Raw genomic sequence first — 18,563 nt, forward strand, 5'->3', positions numbered from 1 at the left:
CTTTTTTAATAGTAATAGTAATTTATTGATTGCTAAAATATCTAACCATGTAATAGACATCTTGAGTGACCTTGCAACTTATAATTTCTCAAAATTCAGCTCAAAGTGCTGCATTTTCTACTTTGATTTCAACTAAATTTTTAATAGTATTTTTTGCCTCTATATTATATATTTACAACACATGTTCTTCTAATGTTAACAATGGAGATTATTCAAAATTTTTTGTATAATATTTTTTTTGTTTATATACTTTTTTAATTATAAGAGTGATTTATTACATTATTTTTTCATAACAGTATTATTAGCGTATTATATTAATGATATTATGATATAATAAGCAGTATCTTCAGTATCTTCTTTATTAATGTATACTTTATTAACTGTTTTATTACATAATCTGCTTCTTTGTTTATAAGGATTACGTGTGGTTGAGTAAGGCGAGTTATTCCCACCTACTTCGAAGCTTCGGTTAACTTTTGTGAAGAGAGTGGAATTTAGGCTTCACTATTTAAGTTGTTTCTGCTGTTTATGTATTGGATGCTGGCATTGATGTTGGTCATTTGTGATGTGTATATTTGTGTTAATGGTTTCTTAACTTTGTTGGTCTATTTTCCAGAGTTCGTGTTTTAATGTTGCTAAGTGTTTTAAATTTCTAAGTGTTTATCTAAGTGTTTTAAATTTCTTGGTAGGTTGTTGAGTTGCGCGGGTATCTGATGTGATCTCACAAAAGAACCATATGAATTTTTGAAGGGTGTAGGGATGTAGAGAGTTGTTGTATGTTGTGTTATACGATATGTGTCTCTGTTGTTTCGATAGGTGATGTTGAAGTAATTCCTTGTTAATGTCATATAATGATTCAGGTTTTTAATGATAATAATAATAATCATGAAGGTGGACACCGTACCCTTTCATAACTGCAAAAATTCTATGTAATTGTATGCCCCAAAACATGAATTTTGTAAATAATTTACTGTGGCATTTTTATCGTCATTGTTGAAAGGTTTCGTTTTTTGCCTGCATGGAATCTTATGGATTCCTTGAGTTCAGCAGCTATTCTGTATAATTCTTTTTGTGATCAAACTACAAACTTCATACTGAAACTAGAAAAATCAATTTCTTTTTGACATCCCTTAATTTTTTTCTCGTCCCCAGTAATAATAATAATAATAGTAATAATTGATGATACTGTATCAATAAAAATTCATGCTCATAAACAAAATTCATAACAAAGTGATAAAAAAATCCAATTAAAAAATATTCATGAAACAGGTAAGGAAAAATCCTTACCTGTTTCATGAAAAACAGCTAAGGAATACAGATAACGTATTTTTCAAATGTATTTGAAAAAGAAAGAGAATGGGTGAGGAAAGATTAGATTAGCTGGTTTTGAGGCAAGGAGATATTAGAAATTTTTCAGGAATACTGATCATACAAATCTTGTAAGATATTCAGAAAATAATGTTACATATCCTAGTAAAAATGACTCATGCAGCTTGGATTAGCGGTTGAATAATCATTATTAATTAGTCAGACTCAATTAATTAATAAAACCCGTTATAGTGAAACTTGGAAATTTTCATATAGGCATTGCATATATTTTTGAGATTAAAAGAAAACATTATGATGAAAATACATTTTTATACTTACCTCTTACGCTTCTGGCAGCAGACATACTTAATCGTCTTTCTGGAAACCATGGCGAAGAATACTGCAAAAATAAATAAATAAAGTCAGTGTATACAGTAATGACTACATTACAACAATAACAACAACAATTATTATTATTATTATTATTATTATTATTATTATTAATAATAATCTTCATCCATTCCTTCCCAGGACTTGCCACAAAACATTTAAGCCTTTGGTAACTGAAGATTTGCCGATTTCGGACCGTTACGAAAGACGTACAAAATAGAATTTTTACTTTTTTTTTTTAATGTGAATTCCATGATAAAGGCAGTTAGCCTGTAGTGGATTAGCATCGCAGTAACTTTGATAACGTAAGATCTTTTGCGACTTGAGAAGTTTTTCTAGACCTTTTTAGCACAAATTTTAGAGTTTGTCGATCTTTGGCTCAGACAGGATTTTTTCTTCCAGAGGGAAAAATCTCTGCAAAATTGGTCACAGGAAACGTATACAAAAGTATTTACAAATAAATTAGAGGTAAAACCTGTTAGACAACAAACTATGCGATCGCACTCAACCTACTGATTACAAGTTATAGAAGAACGGATTTTTTTAATTTTTATTTTTTTAACTAGTGCTAGGAAGAGGGCTAATGAAAATTTGACAGGTGCGCACGCATGTACAGGGTGTTCGGGATAAATTTGACAGTTTCGTAAGGAAAAAGAAAATCTTCTTTGTATCTATTAAATTTAATGAATTGACAAAAAAACATTACAGGCAGAGTTAATTACAATACTATCAACAAGATTTACTCAAAATAACCACCATTAGCATCGATCACAGCTTCAATTCTGCTTCGGAACCTCGAACAAGCTGATGCTACAGTCTCCCTGGGAAGGGCCGCAAAAACTGTTTTAATTTTATCCATTAACTGGGCTTTTGTATTACTGGAAGTGCGATTGGTGTCTTTTTCAACTGCGCCCCATACAAAATAATCCATGGGGTTAAGGTCTGGGGAGTTTGGAGGCCAAACATTTGGACTGGTGAAGTCGTAGAAATTTTCAGACAACCATTTTTGACTTTTCCCAGAGGTGTGGCAAGGGGCCGAATCCTGCTGCCATACATACGGCCTACCATTGGCTACCCTTGTTATCCAGGGCTTGACTACAGTTAGCAACTCCACGAACAAAGCCCGAATTCCAATGCCAGGGTTCTTCAACACCTGTTCCTACAGATTTGCGAGGAATTCTGCTGTACGAACGCAATCAGATCGTCTGCTAGGGATCTTTCTTCTTGCTACATCCTCGTAGTCACCATTGCAAGTCTCTAGTTCATGCCTGATTGTTTTTACTGTATTCAGGGAGCATTGGGAAGCAGTCGTAATATCCTTATTTTGATGGCGGGCACGAATCATCATGATACAAGTTATTCTCTTCCATGATTCAGGTGGGTTCCAGCTATCCATCCTTTCTGACATCTTGTATATGAATGAAGAAGGGTCCAAACTTTTAAATGAAGAGAAGTGTGTGTTAATACATGTAACTTACGGAAAAATATAATTAATTATAAATATGTCAAATTTATCCCGAACACCCTGTATATATATACATGCGTGCGCACCTGTCAAATTTTCATATATATATATATATATATATATATATATATATATGCGTGCGCACCTGTCAAATTTTCAATAGCCCTCTTCCTAGCAGGGGTTTGGCGGGGGAGGGAATGGTTATGACTGTAGAAATATGTGTGTTTGTTGATGGGCCAGTTTGCCTGTTATTCGGGGGGAAAAACCCGAAATTCCAGGTGACAAAACATACTGCCGTGTAACGCCTGCTTACTGAACGTCAGTCGAAAGAGCGCAAATAAATATTTTCCTCCGGTTATGGACGGGAATTGAACCCCGGTGTTTCCAACCGCCTATATTGAATGAGCTATGGAGACTCTAATTGTTTTGTTAATAAGCTTATTGCAAACTTTTCAGAATAGAGATTGGGATTAAAGATGATTACTGCAGGTCAAAATATTGTCGAATTTTTATTTTCATTGTGAAATACTTTTATTTTAAATTTTATTATTAATTTTAATTAAAAATTAAATTTGATTAAGGCATAAATGCTCTACTATTCCTAATATCTTGATTGTTAATCTTATTAACAATCAGGATATTAGGAAAGAAATTTTCATTTTTAGTATCCAGGAATGTATTAGCAGAGGTAATCAAATGTATTTGATAACGTATTTTTCAAATGTATTTGGAAAAGAAAGAGAATGGGTGAGGAAAGATTAGCAAAACAAGTTCTGTACTAGGTTGGCAGGAAAAATGCCCAGAGGAAGAGCAAGATATAGGTGGATCGATTCAGATTGATAGATAGATAAGTGGCTGAGAGGAGTAAAATATAAGATCTGATAATATTGGAGTCTTGACAGATAATAGTATGATGTTGTGGAAAATTGTTGATAGGAAGTTTGTAGTGATGTGAGTTCTTCATATAGTTGATATATCCTGTATACCCCTTGAAAGTACATGGCAGGAATTTGATGATGATGTTTATTGATATGCTATTCTGCATAGTTTGAGGAATTTACTTGACATACTCCTCCGAAAACGTTTTGTTAGAAGTTTATGACACTTTTTAAAGTGATAATTATTAAAGTATTATTTATTAAATAAATGTATATGAATAATCCTCAAATCTCAGACAAAAATTCTAATTAATGTTTTGAAAATCGGTAAATAACCATCTCTCTCTCATCACCGATAATCAACTTCAATACTGTCGATAATTTGAACACTAAGGATAGAAATTATGATATATAATCAGAGAGAGAGAGAGAGAGAGAGAGAGAGAGAGAGAGAGAGAGAGAGAGACAGACAGACAGAGACAGACAGACAGAGACAGACAGAGAGAGAGAGAGAGAGAGATGGTTTGGATACGCTATTGTCATTCAAATTTTGTATTCTACCCTTTCTAACTAGTACTTCAACTGCATAATTAAAAATCGATCCTTCTGAAACCTTTCCTGGCACTGCCCTTATGCAATGTCTTATTATTTTTCTTTCTCTCACACTTCTTGGGAATCTTTCCTATGGGAGAAATAGCGATAGCGTATTCTCAAAAAATATCAATCAGTATATAGACTTAGTATAGAGTCTTATTAATACTTTAAGACTCCCTGTGGTAGGAAAGGCCTTGGTTCGAATCCTGTCTAGGACACTAACTTTTATTAAGGAACTTAATTTGAAGCTGGGTTAGTCAATCTTATAAGGTGGCGTGAGGGTTCCTCCCTCTGGTTGTTTCATCCCACAAACCAGACAAGTACGCCATTTTGGAATTATTTAATGAGAACTTCAAAAGTTCTCATTAAATAATTCCAGTACTTCTTTCGAATGGTCATATTGCCACTCTCCCCATAATGATAAAGTAAAACAAAAGAAGCACAAGAAAGAATTAAAGAGAACACTTAACTATAATAACAAGAATGCAGTCAGTACGTGATATTTGATGTCATTACCTAAAATAAGTAGACAATTAAATATCAGTGAAATTTCATTTTATTATTCAAATTGTAACTATGTAAGACTGGGAGCCATAAACATTTTAAGGCTTTATAATATTATGTTATAAATTTATAATATTATATTAATTTAGCGTAGAGACAAAATCAAAACATTATAAGTGCAAGATCAGAGTTTGCATTGCAGTAATAATCTCTAAACGTACTTACCTCAGACTCAACCTTAACTAGAATGATAAATATTGTAAAAGCACTTCCTATAGTTAATACGTTAGCCATCCCTACACTTTTCCTTCTTTTCCAAGCAACTTTCTAAGTTCCTCAAAAAAGGCATTTTTATGCATCATGTCTTCCTTTTATCCAAACGAGCTAACGCGTTTTTATTCCTTATAGGGAGTATATATAAGAGAGAGAGAGAGAGAGAGAGAGAGAGAGAGAGAGAGGGGGGGGGGGAGGGAGTGTCACTTAAGCATTAAAATGATGTTAAATACAGATGTCCTTCTTACTGTGACACACACACACACACACACATGACAGAATGTCAGTTAAGTGTTAAAGTGATGTTTAATACAGATGTTCTTCCTACAGTGACACACACACACATGAGGGAATGTCACTTAAGTATTAAAGTGATGTTTAATACAGATGTCCTTCTGACATTCTGACATTTGTATTAAACACATGTGAGGAATGACATCTGTTTAATGCAGATATTTTCTTTACTTACCCATTCAGTAATGGTCATTAGTAACTAAATAATTATCAAATGAGCTTCATTAACAATCACTCGAAAGGTATGAGTGTCATTCTAAAAAAAAAAAAACGTAACCTGAATGGAATTTTCTCTGGTTCATTGACTAATTCGTAGACAACAGTTAACTGGGAATGTGTGTCCATGTGCAATTTAGGAACATTCTTTACTTTTTCTTTACGTACTCAGAGGCGATTCGTTTATTTATGTATCTGTAAAGATTTTATTTGGGGTGAAGTGTTCGGTAAGCTCATTATAAAACTGAAGTAGGTTTTGGAAAGTTAGCAACTCAATATTAAAATGAACGAACTCCACTACTGAAGTTTTTTTACTCCGTATTTCGACTGTTTTTTATATATTTTTTAAATTTTATACTTAAATATAGATTGTCCTTTACTCAGTGTCCTTCAGGAGTAAACGGCACTCTTACTGCGCTAATGTATTGGAAATCTGTTATCACTTTAGCCAGAACTCGCTACGGAGAGCTATGATATATTGGAGAGAATAGAGCTAACTGCTCAATCTCATGTTCCGAACCATTACTAGTATTACAATTGTGTTTTTTGTGACAGATTTGCTCCTGCGTTACTTAGTTAAAACCTAATTTCTTACGTAAAAAAAGGTACGTCTTGTTGTTAACTGTAATTGAACTTATGTATAAATCTGCTGATCGAAAATTGACACCAGGGTGCGAGTGTATCATTTAAAGTTTAATATCAACCGCATTTTATATTTTTCCTCCAATCAACAATAGTTTGTCATTTTTTATTGTCGTTTCAGTGTTTTCATATAATATAAGCAGTTAATATAGTTTAATACAAAATTCAGCACGCAGTATTGCGTTCATTTATATATTGTAATTAAGGTTTAGTTACACAGCCCTGGTGTGTTCTGTAGCATGTTACAGTTTGAATCTCTTGAATCGATATGATCCGTCCAAGACACATTTCTAACCAGAAAGGTGGTCCAGAAATAACAGAGCAGTTGGAGAATCCACACTGATGCAGAAAGAATTCAATCTTCGTGGTTTAATCTAAACTTTAGTTCTTTCACTATTGAAGATTCTGAAATAGAAATAATTATCAATTATTAACAGCAAACAAAATTCATTTAATAATTAAAATAATAATAATAAATTAAAAATAATATAACATTGTTATTATTATTATTACTGCTGGTTCACCCTATATGTGCATTCGATTCAACTTCCCACATGCCAATAACCAAAGAAGTATTTGAATCGTTATATCGTTATAAGTAAATGTTATGGGATATTATACTAAATAAATAAGAAACGAGAATTAAATTTTAATAATAAGCAAATATATAGAAAACTCTGTTCGACTAAATTACGTATTATACAAAAATAAATATTATACATTTAATATTATACAAAAGAAATGAGTATAGAAACGATGTTGTAGTGTATTACCAGCATTAAAGTCGAGAGAAATGTGAGCAATATTTCAATGTCATTTATGGCTATTCTAAACTCTCTTAATCCTCTCTTAAAGACTGCTTCCGATTTCTCATTTATGAGCTTGTCATTAAAAGATGAAGAGACACCAATGAATGTTTTCTTAGTCTAGCAGCTCTCAATATAGGAAATAACTTTAATTTTACTCATCTAATGAAAAGAACTAATTCTACACCAGTTCTGCAGGGGCAAGATACCGCTACTATTCATTAGGCTACTGTACAATGTTGGTAGCTATGAGAATAGGTTAAAAAGCCAATAAATAAATAACAATTCCCATTCTTAGAGACTTCGTAGCTCAGTCAGAATAGCGAAGGAGGAAATCTGCAAAAAAAAAAAAAAACATTTTATGGCAAAGGAAGGAAGCACATGCCTTTGCCAATTTTGTGCGAAATCAGAAAGCGATATTTTATTTTCATTTCGAACAACAGTTTAAATTTTAGAAGAAATTTTTAAAAGCTATTGCGTTAACAACGATTAAAAACGAAGTAAACTTTCAAAATATGATTTCAAAAAGAAGCTGCACAGATATTCTTATGAAGTATTGAAGTTACCAAATTAGAAAAGGAATTCATTTAAAAATTGCAATATGTTTTTTAATGTTTGTGTCTTAAAGTCTCTGTGACAGAGGGCTTGAGTGTCATTGGAATTACGGCCGCAGCAAGAGTCTGTTAGGACAACGTATTGTGTGTGTCAATAATAACAGAAAAATAAAAGTTCAACAATCCAGAAAAATTATTATTAAGAAATAAAAAAAATGGTGGTGTGTTTGAAAGATCTTGAACTAAAGTTGAAATTCTTCTTCTTTTACCTCTTTCCATTCATTATTGGATATATAGTCCTCAACTTAACTTTCCAGTTCTACCTCTCTTTTGCCAATGTCCACCATCTGTCATGTCAAACTTTGTAGATCTACCCTCTATCTTGTTCTTTCGCGATCTTTCCTTCTCTTTCTTTCTTTCTCTTGTTATCTACTCAGTGCTTAAATGTTTCCTCCTTATATCTTGAAGTCTAATAATATGGTCAGCCCATCTCCATTTACATGTCTTACAACAATTCACAATATCTTCTTCTCCTGTTCCTTTCCTGGTTTTCCCTTTCAGTCGTTTCCGACCGTAGGTGACATTGTAGGCATTTCCCACAAAGTATTCCTGGTGGGACTTTTACAAAGTAGTTCACCATGACTGCATTCCATGTGTGTTCACCTGACCGGTTTGCCTGTTGTGTAGGACGAAGACTGGCTAACTCACCTTTTGTCGAAAGAGACCAGAAAGCTTCCTTTCGTCACTGACGGGAATCGGATTCAGGTCTTTCCGACCAAAGGGTTTCGTCTATAACAGGGTTCGGCAAACTGCGGCTCGCGAGCCACATGAGGCTTTTTGGGTACGTACATGTGGCTCTGAAGTAAATTGAAAATGAAAATAAAACTATCATAGTTTCATTTATAAAATTTTTAAAGGATTTTATTCGCATAATGGTGATTTTTACTGCAGAGGGTGCATGGGCGCCCTTTACTGGGCAAGGCAACGTTGGCAATGGCAAAATGTGAAAGCGAAGTAGTCCGTTTCGCTTGCTGTTTCTGCAACCTTAGTATTCTCGTTTGGCTGGGTACATCGAGAAACTGCATTAAGGTGATAAAGGGAACCTGTCAATTATTATTATTATAAAGGCAAAAGATTGTGTCGATTTGAAGTGACTACGAGGACTAGAATCACAAAAGTAAGTAATAATACGGGGTAAGGTTCACAGATTTAATTAGAAAATGAGATGACATTCAACGTTTCGCTGTCCTAATTAGGTAATAATAAGCTAAGGTAAAAGAGTACAGAACAAAATGATCTGAACACTTAACGGTTGATAACGTAATAGACTTGTATCTTGAAAGATATCATGCTTAGAGTTTACCGACAATTCTGTTATTCCTAATTTCCTAAAAATATAGCAGAATGCTCATTGTTGAAAAGCTAAGAGGATTTCGAATAGAGCTAGTTCTGCTTAATTGGCAAAATACAAATCACCAGATTAAAACTGTCCTCTACAGAGCGAAAAGCTTGATGCTTTTTCCAGTTCACTAGAAAAAGGCAAATCACAAATTAGACAAGTGTTGCAAAGACTGTTTGCTCAAGAAATTTAAAATCTGCAACATATAAGACATCGAAATACAAAGCCATCACCAGTAAATAAAGTGGTTATAAAATTTTCGAATTATCAACTAAATTAAATAGAATATTCAGTGTTGAGCAAGGGTTTCTTCTTTTCAATTATCCCGCGTCACATTCCCGAGGTGGACATAAATAGAAAAATTTAGAAAAAATCTGCTAAGTTTTTATCTCAACAAGAAACCTTGAATATTAGATGGTGGTCCACACAATTACTGTTGGTAGTTCCTCTACCACACAACAAACGAACACCTGAAGAGGCTTACTTATGGTGGCAAAATTCCTCTACATTCTTAGACTCTTTCACTTATTCAGAAACAGACTCTGATCCTAACTGGTCTTCAGTTAGGATCAGACTGATGATTTCATCTCCAGCACAACTGATTTCTCAGAGTAAATAAATATATCTTAAATCATGACATTCCACCACCATTGGACTGTATCGAACATCCAATACACGAGGGTAGTCTGAAATGATTTTGGCCTAACAATGAAAAAACGAATTCGTAATTTCAAATTATTTTTATTTTTCAATTTAATCTACCTTAAGACTAATACATTTATTCCAGCGATGCTCGAGCGCCATTATCCCGCTCCTGTAGTGTTTATCAGTAAAATCTGTAAAATACCCCTCTACAGCTGCAACCAACTCTTGATTCGAAGAAAAACGCTGACCAGCGAAGAACAGTTTTCATTTTGGGAAGAGATAGATACCAGAGGAAGATAAATCTTGTGAACGTGGATGTTTCAACAATTCATACTGCAGATCCCTTAATTTTCCCATTGCCAAAACACCTTTGTGGGCATGCGCATTTTCCTAATGAAGGGTGATTTTTTCTTCTGCAAACCGAGTCTTTTCTAACGAATTTTTTCATCTAGTCTGGTTAGAAGATCGGAATAATATTCCCCTGTCATTGGTTTATCCTTTTCAAGATAATTAGTAAAAAAAATTCCTTTAGCATCCCAAAACACCGATGTCATGACCTTTCCTGCTGATGGAACCAACTTTGTCATCTTTGGAGTTGAACAACCCGCTTCTGTCCACTGGTTTGACTGCAGTTTGGATTCTGGTATGTAATGGTGAATCCAAATCTCATCCATAATAATAAATCAACGCACAAAATCAGTTTTATTCTTGTTAAAACGCTCCAAGCACTGTTCAGAGATTTTCATGCAGGTGCGTTTTTGATCTGCGCGGCAACCATCATAAGCAAAGCTTTTTCATTTGCAATTCTTTATGCAAATTATATCCAATACGTTCTTTTGAAATGCCTATAGTCTCAGCAATTTCACGCGCTTTGACTAGCCGGTCAGGCAATATCATATCGTGCATTTGATCAGTGATTTCTGGTGTTGTTACACTTTTTGGACCCCCTTCATGTGGATCATCTTCAAGGTTGGTACGGTTTCGTTTAAACAGGGCAGCGCATTTCTTAATTGTCGAGAACTAAGGAGAAGAGTGCCCATAAACTTGGAATGAATTTCTTTTGGCGTTGAACCTTCTTTTACAAAGAATTCTATAACCGCACAATACTCAGTTGTATCCATATCAAGGGATATAGACAATATTTTTGTTTCAGACCGCTGTCATTCTACTTCAGAATTTCTTGTCATTTCACATGGATACTTATGACAAATATATAATCTCAAAATGAAATCTTGCCGATAGTTTTGCCATCTATAGTTGAGGCCAAGAACCTTTCAGACCACCCTCGTATCTCTGTTTTTAAATCGATCAAAACTCTTTCGGAGTCTTAAAGTTCTATAGATCATTTCTGGAACCAATCGATTTGTTTGCCATTCTTTGTATGGGATTTCGCAGTCTCTGGTAACACCACAATTCAAAAGCCGCTATCCTTTTTCTATCCTGATTTTTTTCGATTCCTAGTTTCATATATATAAGTAGCTACTGAAAAAAAAATATCTGCTTCCGAACGTAATCCTCAGCTTTGTTCCTGGGTGATAAATGTGTTCTTCAAAACTTTATGGAAGTCTCTGACAATTGCTTAATCATTCCTAATCGTCTCCAGAACAGCATTTCCTCATATTGATAATGGATGCCAGGTACTGAAATTTTCTCATTGTCTTAATTATTTCTAATTAATGTGCATTTGTTTCTCATGGCATTCCTGTCTATATTTCCTTCCAGAATCATAAAAAGTTTCTTTCTTGGGTTGGGCTAAGTCCTCCGTAGTTGTTGATTTCATTTATTCTGACAAAGGTTAATCCTTTGTCAGAGTAATTCCCTGTCATTACATAGGAATACTATATGATATGCGAATATCGGATTATTGACCTATCCCAATCCCTGTTTTCAGTTTATCTATTTCTATAGGTATTACGTCATCGGCACAAATAGATACTGAACAATGAGAAGAGAAGTCGTCCTCGCTCATTCGAAGTTAGGCAGTTTATCCATCACTTGTTTTAACCATGGCTTCTTACTCACTGTATGCAAATTAGTTAATCATCTCATGATGTTGAAGGAAAACCCCATTGCTTTTATTACCCCTCATAATTTCACATGCTGATCACAGGTTTTTTCCATCGTCAGTTTCAGGACAAGGGTGCACATCGAAGATCCTTATGTTCTGCACGAGGAATGTCAGGATATAATGCCTTGTGCTTTGACCACTCATTAATGTTTGATATTCAAGTACGAAACACTCTCCCAGGAGTGTTTCGTAGCATCTGGAGGAAGGTATTGGTAATGAATAAACTGTTGCACAAGAAGCATGGACAAATTCTGATATTCTTACACCTCAGCCGTTACATTATCCAGAGGTGACTTGTCTAACACAGGCCCATTGTCATATCTTTTACCTTCCAACATTTGCAATAATATAAAGATAACATCTCTGCCTGGCAAGGTACAAACACACTTTGAAGGTATTCAGAGAACTCAATATCTTCATCAAACCGTCTAAATTTCATAAACTGCCATGATTGGCATATTGGTATGATTAAACCAAAGTCTAATTAAAAGTATCTTATAATTTACAGGTTTAAAGGGATCTTGTCTGATCTTTCCTCAGGCAAAAAAAAGCATCATCCTACCTTCTGAAATTATCTCCATTGCATCTAATGTCTGTAATTCCTATGATATCATTTCTATGCTTGTCCATCTCTCTAAAGAATGTCAAGACTCGGACTTGTAGTTCATAACCATTCTATTCGATGTGCCTGTAAAACTTCACCTATACGTTTAATCACTAATATTCTCTGTATCTCATTCATAGTACCAGTGTCCGGTATTGGAGACTGTAATATACTTCTTGAACAGGACTCTCCACCTAAGCCCTAAATGAGGCTCTGATTATTCTGCATAACAGACTGTGAATCATAAAATTTGCTATTATTTCATTAAAAATCCTACCAGTTATCTTAAAAATTAAAGGCTTAAAATTCGATTACGCTAATTTAATGGTTTGTTTTGAGATCAGTGTATTCTTCAGTAATATTCTTTTAATGTCACCATTGAATTTCTTTCTAGCTGACACTGTCAACCTTCCACCACTTCTTGAAGTGACCAGTATTTTGGCATGATGTTGCTTTCAGGGCACCATCATGCCAGAATTTTGGTCACTTCAAGAAGTGGTAGAGTTGTTAGAGATCCTTTGCACAAAACGGATGACATAGCAATTGATTCTATTTGTTTAGTTACGCCTGTTTTACTATTAATTTGAAACCACCTTCTATAATCCCTCCCCCTCACCTGAAGAATGCGCATGGTAGATGTGCGTTCTCTCCCAGGAGTGTTTTGGCAGCTGTTCTTAATTCAGCAATCCTTTTCATGAACCATGTTTACTTGGATTATTATTATTATTATTCAGCGATCGAAAAGAACTCTCACTCTGCAATTTGGAATATTCCGACAAGGATAATCATGCTATAGAGCGATCCGGAAGATTAACATTTTTTTTTGCCAGTGAATACTCAGGAGACATGACTTCGATATAGGTAGCTTCTAAGAAACTCAAAATACTTCAGACGAGAATCTGAGAAACAACGGAAGAGGATATACTTGTTTTTTTTTTTTTTTAAATAACGGTATTATCAACACCAAACAATTTTATCAAAAAGATGTTTTATTAACTGCTTATATTTTTGAAAATTGAAAAATTTCAATTTTCAAAAATATAAGCAGAAATTTGAAATTCAAATGAAATTTTAAATTGAATTTCAAATCAGCATCATCAGTGCTCAACACACTTATAACCGCGACAGCGAGTGAGTGAAACCATGCATTGCAATGGACAAAATTCTAAAGATATTTACTGAAAAAAAGTGACGTCCTGGCCCAAAGAAATCATCAAAAAAATAAAACCAGTTCATGTTAAACCACCCCGGATTTATGGATTACCTAAAATACACAATCCTAATAACCCCCTACGCCCCATAGTCAATAGTATTGATGGTTCCATGTATAAATGGCCTAACTGTTAGCCAAGTCGCTTGCTCTCCTTACTAGCAACTCGTCTACTTTTGTAAAAAATTCAGTACATTTCAAAACACTAGTTGATAATCTCATTGTAAAAAAATTTAGACATAATGGTTAGTTTTGATATCACCTCCTTATTTACCAATGTATCACTTATAGACACTCTTGATTTAATCAAGACAAGGGAACATGGGAAGGAAAAATCTACAAATAGATTAGTGGTACGGCTATGGGTTCACCCCCCCCCCCCATTTAGCAAATTTTTGCATGGAACACACACTTTAAAAACAAAATATTACCACAGCCACATACAAGCCACTACTGTGGTCACCCTATGTAGATGATGTGTTTGCCATTTGACCCATGGACTTTGGATACGTTTGTCACCTACCTGAACAGTCAACACCTCAAAATCCACTTCGCAATACAAAAAGAATCAAATACCTGTTACCGTTTCTTGACACGTTAGTCACCCCCCTTTCAGATGGATTACTATCTTTTTCCATCTACAGAACACACACACACAGGAAGATACTTACATTAACAATCGCATCATCATCCAGTCCAACAGCATATCATTTTAAAAACAATTACACACAGAGCCAGAGCCATTTGTTCTAATGATACAGCTCTGACCACAGAACTGAAATTCCTGTGTCATACGTTCTTGGCCAACAGCAACAATCCCCACAAAATTGATAACATACTACACAGTCCCATTACCCCCCCCCCCCCTCTGATACACAAGAACACAACATGACCATTTCTATACCTCATAAAAAATACATTCACTACTATAACTGTGGTAAGTCAGGACTGCAGACCACGATTTGGACACTTCTTCACACAGGATTAGATGGAAGATAACAAATGTGCTATTTTAGAGTCATTACAGATCTAAAATATTATTTTTTGGGTCAGCAATGGCTTCGAAGAATTCTCCTAAACTTAAAAAAATATGGTTGCATTAATTTGCCGAAAATTCGGGAAACTGTTATCCTAAGAGCAACTCACATATCTGCAATGTAATGTGTCTTTTTTAACATTAGAGGTCGCCAAAATAGGACTCTAGATCTTTTGTCCATTGCAGTTGCATTGTTTCACTCACTCATTGTAGCGTATACAAGTGCGTTGTGCTCTGATGTTGCCGATTTGAAATTCAGAGAAATATAAGCAGTTAATGAAATATCTTTTTGATAAAATTGTTTGGTTTTGTTAATACCGTTAAGAAATTAGTCATTAATAACCACTTAAGCTTATCTGTTAGATTGTTTTGAAAAAGAGAGAGAGGAAAAAGCAATAGACGAAGATATTCAGCGAGGTGGTCGATTTCGTTTTATTAAAAATGAACTCTCTCTCTCTATCTCTCACTGAAATGACTATAGTAATTACAGAATCTTATGACCTTAGGTTGGAAGTTGAATAGGAGTCATCACGCTATAATGATTAGCTCTTATGACCCAATCTAATAAGAACTCCATAAAATATTAATTCCAAACTGGACACATCTAATGTAACTTTTCGAGGCGGTACAAACGATTCCGCTTAGGAACTTTATTAACAGTTAGAGGCGACAGGACAGTAGGAGATAACTATTAAGGAATAAAGTGTTCTTAAATGAAACTACAAAATGGTATTTTCTTAAATAAAGTGTTTTGAAACATAATCCTGTCATCACCAATTCACGTTTTCGTAAACAGGAGCAATTCTAGACATCGTGGTAACATTCTGTAATCTGTATTGACCAATGCCGGACAGAACTTCTTTTTGCCGCACTATCGGTAGCATCAATAAGTACCTGAGAGGTTGACATGCAAATCCTACAAACAGACATACTTTTATGCTCAAAATAATTCTGCCAATTTCATAGAGCTCTAACAATATCAAAATTGCTAATTAGTTGCGTGAAGATGTTAAGCAACAGAAGATGGCAATTAAATGTATCATTCTTATTCTTGTTTCCCAGCATCCCTGTTTAAGTCTATGTGGGGCACTATCCCTGATCCAAATCAGGTAAAACTTTGCAGGAATACATTGTGCGTCATGCGGAAGCGTTGGCTGAGAAAAAAACTAATTCGAAAAGTCACTACTAGGGGCGTTGTAAACACCAAATGCATTACATTTCCATATCATACACCGCGATTGGCGCCAGGATGGTTTAAATGATGGACACACAGTGGTTTTCCCCTTCTGGTTGTTAATATACCTTCCACGGTGATGGCACTAGCCTTGTCCAAAGTGCTTTGCTTCTGATGCTATACTACCTAAACAATTGCAGTGCAGTTGCTGGACGCGAATTTCGTATCCTGAACAAATGTTGACGAGTTCCGTTATCTCTATGTGCTCTGCGACGAATGATTAGCCGTTTTGTGTAAACAGAATCGATGGGAGTTGGACCTGACACAGGTCGCAAACCAATCAGTTCAAAACTAATGAATGAAGTTGTTACTACCGTTATGGATCAGGCCATGAATAACAGCATTGGTTTCATGAATAACACCTGCAGTGCACGTGCTGCATCAAGGCACATGATATGCCTGCCAAAACTGTTCGGAAAATTCTACAGATTCTGATTTTTATCCATTCGAGATAACTTGCACCCGCAGGACTTTGAAAGTCGATTGCCATTCGCTTTAGCATTCCTTGCTCGAGTGGAGTTGGACGCTACATGGTTGTAGACAATGAGTGGATGAGGATTTGTGGTGAGAGATGAGGTTCACTTTTACCTGAACGAAGCTGTGAATGCCCACAGTTGCCGGTATAAGCTACGCAAAACCGCATGCAATCCAACAAAATCCTTTCATTCATTCAAAATTACTGTCTGGTGCGGGATTACAGTTTATCATTGAAAAATTCTTCTATGAGGTCATTCGCCAGTTGGGTACTCTGCTCACTTACTGCCGAAAAGTATTGCGGTATGAGAAGCAATTTTGTTGTGCCGCAGATCAGCACCTGTGCATAGATTCAGTCATTTTCATGCAGGATTAGGGAAGCCCTTCTACACATCGCTCGATCCATACAGGATGTTCTTCGAGAACATTTCACGGAAGCCATAGTGATCAGCCTAGCGTTTCCACTTCAGGGCCACCTTATTCACCTGATCTGATCACCCCCTCCCGCTCTGAGTATTGCTGAGAGACAGGGTTTATAATGACCATCCTGATAACTTTCTAGACTGAAAGAAAGCATAATGCAGCATGCGCGCACCATCAGTCCCAACCTGCTGCGTTCTGCCTTTGAACACACTGTACAAAGGATGCAGTTTGTGGCATACTGGTAAGGGCAGTACAGCCCGTGAATGCATGATGAAAGTGAATACAAATATGTTATTTATGCTTGAGTCGTTTTTCTCCTTACATCTACATTCAGTACATCATACAGCACACCTGGATGTGACTTTTGGAACTGCATTTTCCCTTCAGACACATATCTTCCGCATGACGCACAATGTATTCCTACAATGTTTCGCAGCATTTGGATCAGGATTTGGGTTGAGCTCCACAAGGCTGCAGGTTTTGATCACTCTCTATATAAAAAGGGGTTAGGCTTGTAAATTTAATTAACAATTAGTCGAAATTCAACATGCTTAGTTAATCAATTAGAAGCGAGCATCGTCAGCAAAAGCAACAGAGAACATGCAAATCAAGACATTCCATCAACCCTAGCTGATGATCCATTCTGTTCAGTAGTGGATGACATAAGCTTTCCCACCTTTCTTTTCTAAGCATTTATCCGCACTCATCAGGAAGCAATTGAACACCGAAATATATTTATAAATAGGTCTGCTCATTTTGTAGAGAAGCTTGTAGATATCAAAGTTACCCTATTAGATATTTAAGCTACTGTGAACAAGTATTGTTACCTCACTAACGTTGCACTGAAGGAATCAGAATCAGTTCATATTATCCCATACCTCTTTCATTGGGACATTATATAACTCTTCTACCACTGCCTTTAATCTACTTACCTGGAAATAAAAGCTTTATCTTCAAAAATATGATTTATTGATGAGTTTCCCGCTATCGCTCCCCATTACCAGTTTAGGTATGGAGAAATCTGAGAATGAAGTATTCTCACTAGCCCTCCAAAAACTACGTTTGATGGTGGTGATGTGCAGCAGATGTTTTTATGAAATACACTGTTAAAGACTTAGATAACTTTGGATAATCATCACTCTGAATAATCATCTGAATAATCATCACTCCAAGATTAAGTTTACACTGTACACTGAGAAGGATAACAAATTCATTTTTTTAAATATATAATTATCAAAACACAAATGATGGAGGCATAAAATTAAATGAATTAATTGCTAAGGTTGTCTGCAAGAATAGAAAAATCAGAACTGCAAACGAGACACTTGAAATTAAAGAAGCACTGAAGATAAGGAGGAAAATTATCGAACCTTTCTGGCAAGGAAGTCAGTACTTTAAGAGAATTCTTCTTCTTCTACAGGGGAAAAATTGTAAGAAAGAGAAGATTGGAATCAGAGAGTTTCTTGCCGAATATAGTAAACTATAAAGTATCGGCGACACTAGCGTTAGCCAATGCAAGTGATCCTAGTAAGTAGTACAATGCCAG

The 18,563-nt window shown here is 35.2% G+C and overlaps 1 protein-coding gene across 1 annotated transcript in view; it reads right to left on the bottom strand.

Annotated features, from left to right (window-relative positions):
• Nucleotides 1-18,563, bottom strand: part of LOC150098755 (ovochymase-2-like) — a 122,720-nt gene that overhangs the window by 27,329 nt on the left and 76,828 nt on the right. Inside the window, exon 12 of the mRNA XM_090405744.1 lies at nucleotides 1,648-1,708. Within this exon, the coding sequence (XP_090261870.1) occupies nucleotides 1,648-1,708 (61 nt within the window). The remainder of the gene's footprint in view (nucleotides 1-1,647; nucleotides 1,709-18,563) is intronic.

The sequence above is a fragment of the Typopeltis vanoorti genome, chromosome 15 (assembly GCF_054136105.1).
Source record: "Typopeltis vanoorti isolate ZY-2024b chromosome 15, IOZ_Tvanoo_1.0, whole genome shotgun sequence".
In the NCBI taxonomy this organism is placed as follows: domain Eukaryota; kingdom Metazoa; phylum Arthropoda; class Arachnida; order Uropygi; family Thelyphonidae; genus Typopeltis; species Typopeltis vanoorti.